This window comes from Rhinolophus sinicus, linkage group LG14 (assembly GCF_036562045.2).
Source record: "Rhinolophus sinicus isolate RSC01 linkage group LG14, ASM3656204v1, whole genome shotgun sequence".
In the NCBI taxonomy this organism is placed as follows: domain Eukaryota; kingdom Metazoa; phylum Chordata; class Mammalia; order Chiroptera; family Rhinolophidae; genus Rhinolophus; species Rhinolophus sinicus.
Genome location: NC_133763.1, coordinates 35,626,424 through 35,640,459, shown reverse-complemented (window position 1 = coordinate 35,640,459; position 14,036 = coordinate 35,626,424). Strand labels below are relative to the sequence as shown.

General features: G+C 35.2%; 1 protein-coding gene across 2 annotated transcripts in view; it reads right to left on the bottom strand.

The window, feature by feature from the left end:
• The window catches only part of PALMD (palmdelphin), a 47,551-nt gene that overhangs the window by 26,926 nt on the left and 6,589 nt on the right, over positions 1-14,036 (bottom strand). For both annotated transcript variants that reach the window (XM_019747046.2, XM_019747047.2), the window contains exon 2: positions 3,082-3,162. In XM_019747046.2, the coding sequence (XP_019602605.2) occupies positions 3,082-3,162 (81 nt within the window). The remainder of the gene's footprint in view (positions 1-3,081; positions 3,163-14,036) is intronic.

Below are 14,036 nucleotides of genomic sequence, written 5' to 3'. Positions count from 1 at the left end.
TACTGCACAAATCTCAGAAATGTTTGAATGTTAAAGTGCTAATAACGTCCCTTTGGAAAACCCCTTTTCCAGCACGTCATTGGTGTGATTGCCAGGATCCAGAGCTAAAGAATATCGGAGTGTGTTACTACAACTATTTCGAAATGTGCGTACTACTGATACAGAAGGAGCACTTTGTAAATGTTTGCATTTGTGTTGTTTAAAGTGGGTAGCTGAAGTGTAATGAGATAGTTTGCAATAAAAAAATTGGTGAGGATTGTCACTGGAATAGGGACAAGTGGATGAAAAAGCAAATAAAAGACTAGAGGGTACTATGCTGAGTGGAATAAGTCAGACACAGCAAGACAAATGCCATATGATTTCACTTACATGTGGAATGTAAAGAACAAAATAAATGAACAAAAAACAGAAACAAACTCATGGATACAGAGAACATTTTGAGGGTTGCTAGATGTGAGGGGGGTTGGAGGATGGTTGAAAAGGGGGAAAGGATTAAGAAGCACAAATTGGTAGTTACAAAATAGTCATGGGGATGTAAAGTATAGCATAAGGAATATAGTCAATAATATTGTGATAACTATGTATGGTGTCAAATGAGTACTAGATTTATCAGGGTGATCACCTTGTAAGTTATATAAATGTCTAATCACTATGTTGTACACCTGAAACTAATATAATATTGCATGTCAACTGTAATTTAAAAATCTAAACAAAATTGAAAAATACAAAAGGAAAACTGGTAGCTGTAGAGGTCAATAGAGCTTTCATGACTCGGTGAACATATTTTGCAACTGATTTTTAAAATACTTCTACACATTTTTGAACCCTCATTTGCAATTATGCCTACTTGATGTTTGGGATAGCCAACATTTTCTTCAAAGCTTGGAAGAATGTGCATTATTGAAGTAGCCATTCTTTCTTCTATGTTCCCTTTGCAGTTTACACCTCGTATATAGTGCTTATCACAGTACAAATGCCACTATAAATTTATGTGTCAGTTACAATTTTAAGGACACAGACAGGACTTTATTTTATATTTGTAGTATCCAGCTTAGTACCATGTACATAATAGGTGCTTAATAAATGTTTATTGACGAAAAGGCCCTATGTGCACCTATATAAATCCTACTTATCATTTAAGAGTCAGCTTACATCCTACCTCTTCAATGGAACCTTTTTTGACCACCCCAAATTAAAGAATTACTGCTTATACTCATTTAAATTAAAAAATCATCATTTAACTTGTCCTAATTATTTATTTAATCTTAAATTTTCTGCTAGGTTGCAAGAGGAGGGGCTACAGCCTTCTAGGGCCACTGCTCGGCACCATGGTATTAATATGCAAATTAGGAAAAGGTACAGTTCCCCAGTGGCACCCTTTTGAGTCAGTGCACAGCTTAGGAAGGTGGACAGCACCTTTGTGCATAGAAAAAGAAACTTCACCCTCCAGACAGAAGCAGCCCTCTGCCAGGATGCACAATTCTAAGGGACTGTGGGCAGGATTTCAGCACCCCCTGTCAGGTATCTTTGTGCAGTGCACAACTTGCCCAACTGTGTACAGCAGTCTAAAGTATGATAAATATTTTGATTCGATTGAAGTAAAAGAGGTCTCCTGGGTTCCAGAAAGCAAATCTGTAGGGAAGATGATGTATTATTATTTGGACTGTTTTGGCAATTACTGAAATGAGGTGCCACCTAAGTAATGAACATTTCAGTGTATTAGAGTTTTCCTATGTGACATTTACTTCTTAAAATGAACAGAGGGGATATTTAAACCTTTTCTCCTATTGTGAGCTCTACTGTTGTTTGGCTACCCATTATGCAAGGATACCAATTGCTTAATGCTAGAGAGCTATCAGTTTACTCAGAAGCAGTAATTTGTTCACTGTGAGACCCAAATTGTGTGTAAATTGTGTGTTTGGTGGGGTAGGGGGGTATAGCATAAGCACTGATTTTTGGAGTTAGAAATGGCCTCTCTCAAAAACTGTTATAGATTTGACTTTGACTTCATTTGAGTTGCACGGAAATAACTTGGTAAAATTTGATTTTATTGTATTGATTTTTCTGGCAGTATACGCTGCATTTCTTGGCTATGTCTACTAGTCATGTAAATTCAATGTGACATACTGTACGGATAACAGGCTAACTATGTTTTGAAATGATCCATCAAATGTTGGAAATGTCAGTTTGCATAGGAGCAGACATAAACAGCATCCAGAGAACTGAGGCTAATTGGATCTTAAATTATGTTTCTGTTCAGAAGTTGTTCCTTGATCCACAGAAAGATGAGTTTAGCTGAATTCAGCACAACTTAACTTTAATTTGTGGACCCCGTGAGCATGTGGAATTGTTTCATTGAGGGATTCATTACATCTATTGATAGCGGCCCTGCCACATAAGTAGTTTCCTGCTTGGGCCTGTTCACAAGGAGCTCCTGTTTATCACTTGGTTGCATCCTGTAACTAAGCTATGTAATAAAATGTTGAAATTCAATGTGCTTTAATTATAAAATGACCACACCCATGGAAGACGTAAAGTCTGATTTTAAAAATGGAGGTTTATTTTTGGTTATGACCTCATGTTCTGTCAAAACAAAACAAAACAAAACCCCGAATCATACTCAGACAGGATTGGATTCATTGCGCTGAGCTTCTAAATGTAAGCATCCTTGACCGGGCCAGACAGTGTCTGTTCTGCAGCCCCTGGGGAAGGCTGGCCTTTCATTGATGTCAAATGGAACTTCCTAGCTGGATCCACTCCCTAGGGATGTTAAGCAAGAATGTGTTCAGGGCCAAATTATCAAGGCTGAATTCTCAAGGTTATCCAAGAAAATGAGGAAATTCAGTCATAAAAGATAAAAGTAACAATACCACGTTTTCAGCTTTCCATATGTCTGCCAGAAGGTATTCATCTCATATGCAATTATTACTAGCTTGCTGGCTTCCCCTATGGTTATTAGGGTGTTCAGTAGAAATACGTTGAAATATTTTGCTTCCTAAAGCATCTTTACTATTGAAATTTGAGTGCCATTAGGATATCTGAATACAAAAGCATTGAAATGAAATTAAAGACATAAGTTACCTTCAAATGCTGGTGCTTTAGTTTTTCTTCCTCTATTTTCAGACGCTTCTGTGAGATTTCTTCCTGTATTTTTCTTTTATCCTAAAATAAAAAAGATTCCAGAATAATCTATTTTTTCAGTTTGCTTAAATAGGTTTCCTTGGGGTTGTTGTCATTATTGAAGAGCTGGCCAGCAATATGCTCTTGGCATCGGTGTGAAGCTGCTTTGGAAACTCATTTCAAAGCAAAGGAGAGTAAAGTAAGACATTCAAAGCATTTTGCTGATGGAAAACAAAATAAGGTGCTTTTCCGAAGGAACTTAAAAATACTTTAATACCTTTCCTTCCCCTCTCCCCTTTCCACTCTTCCCCATTAGCCTAGCAAGATTGAGCAAGATTGAGCAAGATTGAGTGATGCAATGGAATAAGTGAATTTTAAGGAGGGAATTTTGAAATAGGCATGAGGAAACCTTGTGAGGAGAGAGACTGTTCTTGGCAAGAGGACGAAGGAAAAAGGTCTGTCATATGGGAAAACAGGATAGGCTCTGGAGCATGAGAATACTAGGAAGATAGAAAGGAGACTGTTTCTTCCTTGTATAGCTTGTTATGGGAAGATAGAGAAAAAAGGGATCAGATAATGCTTGTTGACACTAAGAGGGCTTTTTGCTGAGGTTAAAGAAATTCATGGAGAGATATAGTATCTTTCACCAAGTTTAAATTGTATTACCTCAAAAAACTCAGAAAGCATAACTATTAATGCACATGGGTTATACTTTTTAGAAGAAATAACATATATACTAAATAGCATGGGTTTGTTTTCTGGGTCCAACATTTGCTAGCGCTGTGTCCTTGGACAAAATTCTTAACTTCTCTGTGCCTCAATTGCCTCGTTGTAAAATGTGGATTATAAAACTATCTCATAAGGTATGAGCATTAAATGAAGTAATATATGTAAAAGTTCATAGGACAGTGCTTGACACATAGTGTCTATAAGTATTGGTTTAATAGAATTAAGTAACTGAGCACATAACTTGTTAATCGTACAGAAAGCAACACACTAATTTTGATAATGCTTCCATTGGCCTGAAATGTTTTAGAGAGTTCCTTTCTGGAATTGTTTGAGATATTTTACAAGCTATGCAAAAAGGCCCTTATATCCTTTTTTTTTTTTTTTTTTTTTTTTTTTTTACCAATTATGACATTATCTTTCCTCTTATTTATAAGAGTTGGTTTTAAATCGGCTTTCAGAATTGAAAACTCCCAAAGCATAAAAATTTGTTGCCTGTGAAAACATCTAAAAGAATTGGAAGCAGGTTCAGAAGGTAATTTAGAAGGAAGAGTTCCAAAAATATTTGGCAGTATTATTGAAATAAGTGCATGGCTTCCTGATGTGACTCCTTTGAAGATAAAAACTCTTTTTTGATTCATAAGTTCAGGTACATTTGTTGAAGAAAAATAACACATTGCTCTCCAACTTTATGTCATGTTTCTTTTTATGTGTAAGAATATATGACTTCATCAGCATTACTTTTTAAATTCCATAAGCAGCTCTTTTGAAAAAAAAATATAGCTAAGCAACAGGCATGAGTCTTCAGAATCACTTCTTTTTTTTTTTTGGATAAAATCTGGTCATTAGAAATAAAAACTCTAAAAAGTCATGAGTCAATTCTCTACTATATCTAAAGGTTACTAATTGAGCAAATATCAGTAATATTTTAAATTTATTTTGCCAGCTTGGTAAGTTTTTATAGGTACTGTGGGGACAGAGCAAGGAGTGCAGTTTCCAGGCTCTCAGCCTCATGTGGAAAGGTGCTGGCTCAGGTAGTAAATTGTCATCAACTGTGATTGGATGGCCATCACCTGTGGCTAGTTGGCCGTCAGCTGTAACCAGTGACCCATTAGCCACTAATATAACTGCTGTGGCTACACTAGCAGCCAATGGGGGGCTAGCAAGAAGATGGTGGCTGAGCTAGCAAGCGCGGATTACAGTTAGCATGGCGGGTTGCAGATCGTGTGGACCCTGCCTCCAGAGAGAATATAATGGTATGACTCCCCTATCTATGGCTCCGTGGGTCTTCCTTTTTGGCCTCACCATGTCCTGTGTTCTTATGTGGGGAGCGGGACTAGAGACTCTGCATGCCACCCTGCATGGCAGGTACTGTTTCACTTAATAGTCATAATAACAAAGATGTATTGTAATATTTCAGGTACTAGTCAATTACAAAGAGATATTGTAATAATTTTCATTTTACAGAAGAGGAAATTCAAGTTTAGGGAATTAACTATTCCAAGTTCTCACAAAGAATAAGTGGCAGAACCAGGATTTGAATCCAGGCACTTTGAATTCGGCCTCCACCCACTTCCCTAATTCACTACACCATTTCCCTGAATGGGAAATTAGTCAGCTTCTCACAACTTCCCTCAATGTCCTCTCCATCATGAAATACTATGGCCTGGAGGCAGCACCAGTACAGCCCACAGCAGGAGTTGGGCCTCTCATTAGAAGGGAGCACATTTTTAGCTGCCTGCATGCTGGAGTATACCCATCCACCTCTTTCCATGGATAGTCCCTAAAGAAGAGCATGAAAGTATGTGTAACAGTGACTACTGAAGCCGGTAATGCTTCCCCAACCCTGTCCATAGCCAGTTTGGGCTGGTTTCATCTTGGGGTTGGTAATAAGGTAATGAAAGCTGTGATTGGAGGCAGGGCATCTCAAGTATTATAGACAGGTTGCTAGGGAATACCAATGTTTTGTCACTCAGAGGTAATGCGTTGCCTCTCCTCTCAGTCTAGGTAGTTAAGAAGGTAATTTTATAATGTTATAGGTGATTCTTTTTTAAGATAGGAGCACTTTTTCCTCATATTTATCGACAGTCAGTTATTATCCTTCTGCCAAATTTTATAAGCATATAAGTACTATTGAAAAATAACATGGCAATAATTCAGTTTCAATGTGGTAGAATAAACCGTTAAGTCAACCTTAAGTTGTACATCTAGCTCTATTGTATGATGTACAGCTAATTCCTTCCCAATTCATTATGAAACAAATAGATGTGAAATGCCCTCTGCTTCCCAAAATTTTTCCAGAAGCTCAACCATCTCTATAGACACCTGTTGTAATCTGGCACATCAGATATTTATTAATGTTAACCATTATGAATAACTTATATTTCTGTTTACTTCTTCAGTGTTTAACAAAGAATTTTTGTCCAATGAACAATTGCCTAGATTTTTATTTTTCTGACTTAATATATTTTAGCAGTGGACACCCACAAATTCCAATTGTATAAAAAGCTACCTCTTAATTATTTTGAAAAATAATGTATTTACCTTATACAACCATAAATTGTGACCATCTATGATTCAATGATGTTACCTCAATCACATATTTGATAAAAGTAAGCTCAATGTGAGTATTTTTGAGATATTATTGATATAGCTAATATTATAAAATGCCTGAATCAATCAAGAAGGAAGGATTTATCCTAAATTATTTAATTATTAATTTATCCAATAGTTAGGTACTTATGTACACATACTATATTCAAGATGATGTTAGGAGTTGTGCAATATTTAAAAATTATTTAGAAGTAGATACTTTCACCAAGGAGCTTATATTGTCATGAAGAAAGAAAATAATTTGTACAAATAACTATAGAACTATAGTCTAAGAAGTGAAGTGGTAAATGTCATCACAAAAGCACAAGTAAGGTGCTCTGAGAGATAAGGGGAGACAGGGAGAGTTTGCTTCTAGCTGGTATGGTTAGGAGAGCTTTTGAAGTAGCATCTGAGTCAGTACATTGGTAGTTGCTTGGGGGCTGGGGAGTGGGGAGAATGGGCATTCAAATCAAGGGCTCAGTGTGAGCAAAAGCCTGGAAGTAGAAAATTGGGACATTAATTGGAACAGCAAGATGGGAAACTAAGTTGCCATACAGAGAGTAGTGAGAAATATAACAATATAACAATATATAGTGAGATATAAGTATATATCAATATATAAGTATATATCGATATAACAATATAAGTGAGAAATGTAAGAATAACAGGATGAGGACAGATCCATAAAAGAAAATACTGAATGGTAGGAATTTATTGATGTATTGAGATAGGGATGAATGAAAGGTTTTCAGAAAGAGAGAGTTAAAACTATGTTTTAGGCAGTTAAATATACCCCATTGGATAGTAGATATTGAAAAAGGAGAAATTGAGGGGGGAAATCAGTTAGGCTATAGCTTACACACAAGACCATGAAAGCTTGAGCAAGAGGTAGCAGAGGGTATGGGTATCAGAGAGGACTTAAACTGTCAGAAGTTGACAACTGATGACATGGATGCAGGAAAGGCAGAGCTCAAACGGGTTGTACACCTTTTATGCTAAGGCGTATAGGAGAGCAGAATCACTAATAGAAATAAGAAATTCAGGAGAAGAAAAAAAGTTTGAGAGGGAAAATGGTGGATTTACACCAACCTGTAGGTGACTTTGGGACAACCAGGTGGAGTTATCTGGTAGGCAGCTGAAATGTTGGATGGAAAGAAGTCAGAAGAGGGGTCAGAACTAGACAAAAAGACACAGGAGTTTTGGAAGGGATAGCTGAGTCCAGCAGACTATGTTGCGTAACAGGAGACATTTTTATGAAAAGAAAAGGAGAGTTTAGGACAGATACTTCCTGAAGCACCTACGTACAAGGGTATAGGAGGAAGGGTACCCACATGGAAGTTTGTTTTGGGGTCAATCAGATATTATTTATAATAGCACTTGGTGAATTGAGCTAATTCAATTAGTCAAATAGTTTCAGATTCGTTCTGCCAGAAGCTGATATTTTATACTTCGTGACTAGCTTTATTGACATTCTCATTGTTTGAGGTCTCAAAAGAACAATGCTAGAAGCTGCTTATTTGAGTTTAAATACTTTCAACAATGTAGAGCTTCCTGATGATGTGCAAATAATGGTAGCCTTGAAAAACAGGGATATACTAACAGTATTTCTAGAAAAGAGTCCCGGGCATAGTTAGAGGTTTACCAGATTTCAGTGAAAGTAGATTTAAAAATTCTTGAAAAAAGATTCTTGAAAAATTATTTTTAAAAAATTGTGAAAAAAGGGCAAATATAACAAGAGGGAAGCTAGATCATTAATCATGGGCAATTTACAAATGGAAACATGGATACACAATTACAAATGATCTTAGAGAAGAGAGCTACTGTAAACAAAACCAAACCAAATAGTTTAATATCACTGGGAGTGCCCCAATGAGCTCATGAAACCAAGAATGAAGATAAGCAGGTGGTATCTATTTGTAATAATGTAAATAAGGTAAGAACCAGGGTGATGCGAAGATGTGGAGCATGTGAAACACACTGAAGGGGCAAAAATCATGTGCGTATAAATAGAGGGGCAGCAAAAAAATGTATGCACATGACTTGTATTCATCTTTTATTATCGATATATATTGAGTATTACAATTTTACTACAGTTTTTTCCTTTCTTAAAATGTTTATATATTTTTTTGGCATCCTCTAAGTATGTATATTTAAGTTACATTGAGAGCAAAAAGATAAAGGCTACTGCTGAGATACATAATATTAATATAACAGAGATTAAACTAGAACTCCTATTTTCTTTCATATTTTTGATTGAGAATAATCTTGATTCTGGAAAGGGTAGAATAAACATGCTTAAAGGTAAGTCGAAGCCCAAGAGGAAATAAGAAAGCCAAAGACAGAGCTACTCAGACTCTGATGGGCTTCATTTCAGGAAATAGAAAAATGTATAGCCACGACAGAAAAATATTGTCAAGTAATCTTGGAATTTTGTGTGAAGAGGTTATCAAAAGACTGAAAGTGGCAATTTTTTTGAAGAGGGAGAAAAGGTGAATTATGAATATTTAATAACTGGTTAATTTTTGGTTAATCCCTGGCAAAGTTGTAGAATGAATTATTAAATAGTGTTGTATTTACACAGTGAATGTCTAAGAGATAGCATTCGATTATTAAAAAGAAAGCATTTAAAACTAACATTATTTCTTTTGTTTAATTTTTCAAGATCTGCTGATGATGGTTGTAACAATAGCTAACATTTATTGAGAACTTTTTATATTTGTATCAATTTATTTAATCTTCCTAAATCTCTATGAAGTAGGGGCCGTGCTTATCCTCATTATGTAGGTGAAGAAGCCGTTTTTAATTTCCTTTATCATCTGATATACATTATTCATCCATATTTTCTTCCAGTTTTCTAAATATTAAAAACTCTTTAATCTGGCTTAATTTATTTTAATTGTGATAAATGCTGAAGATCTATTTTTTCCCCAAATTTTTAACTAATTTGAAATTTTATTGAAAAATTCTTTCATATTGATTTACTTTTTTATTTACTAATTTTATCATTTAACTTTTATTGTTTACTATTTTTTTAAATTAAAGTATATTGAGGTGACAATTATTAATAAAGTTACATACATTTCAGATGTACAATTCTGTAATACATCATCTATATACAGTGGTACCTTGGTTTTCAAATGTAATCCGCTCTGCAAGACCGTTCAAGTTCTGAAACGTTTGAAGACAGCCGACAGCTAGCCCTCAGGATCTTGCACTCAGCAGAAGCAGCATGACATGTTTGACTTCCAAGGTGTGTTAGAAAACTGAAGCATTTACTTCCTGGTTTACGGCATTTGTAAACTGAAATGTTCGTCAACAGAGATGTTCGAAAACCAAGGTACTACTGTATACCACATTGTGTGTTCACCACCCAGAATAGCCAAAGCAATCCTAAGGAAAAAAAAAAAAAAAACAATGCTGGAGGTATCACACTCCCTAACTTCAGCTTGTACTACAGAGCAAAATTAATTAAAACAATATGGTATTGGCAGAAAAACAGACAAACAGACTGATGGAATAGAATTGAGAACCCAGAAATAAACCCACATAAATATGGACAAATAATTTTTGACAAAGAAGCCAAAAACACACAAGGGAGAAAAGACAACATCTTCAATAAATGGTGCTGGGAGAATTGGAAAGCCATGTGCAAAAGAATGAAACTATACTGCTATCTGTCACCATGTACCAAAATTAATTCAAAATGGATCAAAGCATAAGACCTGAAACAATAAACTGCATAGAAGAAAACATAGGTACTAAACTTATGGACCTTGGGTTCAAAGAGCATTTTATGAATTTGACTCCAAAGGCAAGGGAAGTAAAAGCTAAAATAAATGAATGGGACTATATCAAACTAAAAAGCTTCTGCGCAGTAAAAGAAACAATTGACAAAATAAAGAGGCAACCAACCGAATGGGAGAAGAATTATGCAAACAACGCCTCCGATAAGGGGCTAATATCCAAAATACATATGGAACTCGTACAACTCAACAACAAAAAAACAAACAATCCAATTAAAAAATGGGCAGAGGACTTGAAGAGACATTTTGCAGAAGAGGACATAATTTTCAAATGTACATTAGGGTCTGGTTCCAGGTTATCTGTATAGTTTCCTTAATTATTGATTTTGGTATTAATACAACATAGTTTAGATTATGTGCCAATGAGGTACATCAACATTTTATTGGGCAAGTTTTCCTCTATTGCTCTTATCTAAAATGTCTTGATTAGTAACAGTAGTTTATTTTTCCAATTGGACTTTGGAATCATTTTGTTGAATTCTAACAGAAACAAAATTAAAAACTCAATCAGTTTCTTATCCGTCTTAACTCCCCACCAAACCAGAAAAACAACTAACCAACCAACCAAGCAACCAAACACACAAACAATCATACACCTTGGTGTAATTTTAGAAGTTACTCCTAATAGTAATTATCATTGTCCAGAGGTAATCAGAGATCAATGATTTATATCTATGTGATATAGTGCATATAAAATTATTTTTACGTATATAGTAATCTGAATTATTCCTTTTAATATATCATGAACATAATGATATGCCATATCATTAAATAGTCTTCTAAATTATTTTTAATGGCTGTATATTATTCCATTATACAGAGGGTGCCAAAAAAATGTATATACAGTTTAAGAAAGAAAAAAAACGATTAAAATTGTAATACTGTCTGCCTTCCAAACCATCTTCTATAGTGTTACCTGAGTCATCTTTCTAAAGAAATAGCTGGTCAGTATTCCCCTACTTAAAGCAAAAGGCAGCCTACTGCTTTCTGGAGGGAAAATACTAGCATCATTTAATAAAGTATTGATGACGATCTGGCCTCTTTTCCCACCACTAAAACCCCTGCCACCTTAGTTCCATTCACACAAAGTTATTGGAAATATTTGAATGCTCTGTGTTTGCTTCGACTGCCTAGAATGCTGCCCTTTCCTCTTACCCACCCTCTTTATTTAGCCCCATTCTTGCACCTTTAAGACAAACTTGGGCATCATTTTTCTCCAAAAAATCAGCTTTGAACAACTTCCTGCATTTCCCCAAATGCCTACATTTCTCATTCTATAGCTTAAGTGTGTGTATGCGTGTATTTTAGGGCCAGAACTGTAGCTTATTCATCCTTGTTTCACCAATTCCAATGCCTGCTTCAGCGTAGACCTGCATAAATGTCTATTAAGGTATTTAGATTCTACAGCCGGAAGTTAAGCTGTGGGTTAATGAAGAGAGTGGAACGGTTTGAGTGTGACTGGAGTAGAGAGGAGAGGTTGTGGTAGAAAAACAGAAGGAGAAAAATTGGATGGATAAGGAAATATCATATCATGGAGACCATTGGAAGTCAGTTTCTTTATTTATCAGCCATCTCTGTTAAGACACTGTGCTTGGTGATAAGAGTATACAAGAGATGTTCAACTCAAGGGGTTTCAACTAAGCAAATAATGTGCAGGGAGAGTCAGTATAGCATATAGTTAAGAGTGTAGCTTCTGGAGACAGCCTGCTTAGTTGGACCTTGGTCTCTCTTTAGAAGCTAGATGACTTTGGGCAAGTTATTTAACCTCCACATCGTATACCTACATTTATTCAGCTATAAAATGGGATGATACCTCCTAGAGTTATGGTGAAGATAAAGAGAATTAATACAGAAAAACACTTTCTAAAGTTCCCAATAAATAATAAGTGCATCATAAAAGTTAGCTATTATTATTAGATATCGAATTTGCCCTGAGAAAGGTACAAAAATAAAGGGAAAAGAAAGAAAAAAAGTGTAATACTCAATATATATCAATAACAGAAGATGAATACAAGTCACATTTGACTTCTGCAATTACAAGTGGTTACAATTACAAGTGGCTCAAAGTGGTTACCATTAGTGTCCAGACACTTCTGATTACGGTGAACTTCTGCTTGAGCAATGTTGACCAAAGTGTTCACTTGTATACATTTTTTTGACACCCTCGTATATATGTACATGTAACCAAATATATATGCACTATATTTATTCAGATAAGTCCTATTTTTAGATATTGAATTTGCTTCCACTTTTGTACTTTAAAAAATGATTCTTTTATGTTATGAGCATCTTAGGAATCCATCTTTGTGTGCATTTCTTATTTTTCTTTAGTATTAAGTTCCTTGTTAATGAAATTCTAGGTTAAAAGATAAAACAGTTTTTGACTTTTTTTATACCAATTGCCAAATTGTCCTGTTTTAGCAATTTCATGCTGCTACCAGACCCAAATAAGAATGCCCCCTTAGAGATTTTGATCGGGATTGAATTAAACTTAAAATAAATTTGGAAATACCTGACAGCTTTTTTGTATTCAACTTTACCCCAAGGAATTATATGCCTCTCCAGATATATATTATATTGCTTAGTAAAGTTTCATTGTATAAATCCTGTACATTTCCTTAGTGGGTATAAAAGTATAAAAGTTTCTTCATATAATTCCTGCACGTTTCCTTAGTAAGATCATTGTTAGGTTTTATCAGTTTTTTATTTTGTAGCTATTAAGGAATGGGATAGTTTCACATTTTATTTTCTGACTAACTTTTTCAGAAAGCAATTGATTTTTGTATACTCATTGTGTATGTGACTAGTTTATTAAACTTTCTAGTTAATTCTTATCTTTAGAGACACTAAAGCTGAGGACAAGAGTTTATTGACTTTCCTGAGTCATATGATTGGTTCAGTGTTGCAATTGGTGTTGAACATAATTTTCTATAACTCCAAAGGTAGTGCTTTTTATTACTAAACCTTATTGCTTCCCAAATATATCAGTGGAATTACAATGCTCCAAAGAAGGGATATTATAGCACTAGGGGCTCTGTGCTGGTTAGTGTTTTGCTCAACTCTCAGCACCAAATTTTTAGAGTGACCCTGACATTTTGGAGAGTGTCTTCAGTGAGCCAGTGATACAAGAAATGGTCAAAATTCAGAAAATGAAGCTGTATGGCTTCAATGGCTAAAGTCATGATGATTCGGTGGAAATGAAAGGGAACCAGGTTCTAGCACATTATGTCACAACTCTTAACACAGGGAGCTATTCTCAAATGGAATAGGGTGTTTGTGAGGTTTTGATCCACCTGATACTGGAAGTGTCTAAGGACAAGCTGGGTGAGCATCTCTTGAGCATGGTGTAGTGAAGATGCGAAAGGAATCTCTTTCTTCTGGTCCTATGCTTATTTCTGCTTTGAAATATCCTAATTCTCAAGTTAACCATGGGAAGTGGACACAGTTATCACTACTACATATGAGTGAGTTAAAAAGCACACATTTTCTATACCTCATTTTATTCAATAATTTTAGTTTTCTTTGCTAACCTTACAATAAATTTGAACAGATCTCTAAATAGAATCCAGTTTGTGTTTTACTCTTTTATTCCTTTGTCTACCCTTTCTTGTTTGTTCTAATGAATAGTGACAAACCCAAACCAAACAAGGATAAGCAACAAACACAAAACAAGCCCTTGAATAATCAAGGGGGAATGGTAACTTCGCTGTGTCTTTAGAAAAAAAAAAAAAAAAAATATATATATACGTTAGCAGGCCAGATAATCATTAGCTTTCTCCCCCTTTTCAATTCGAT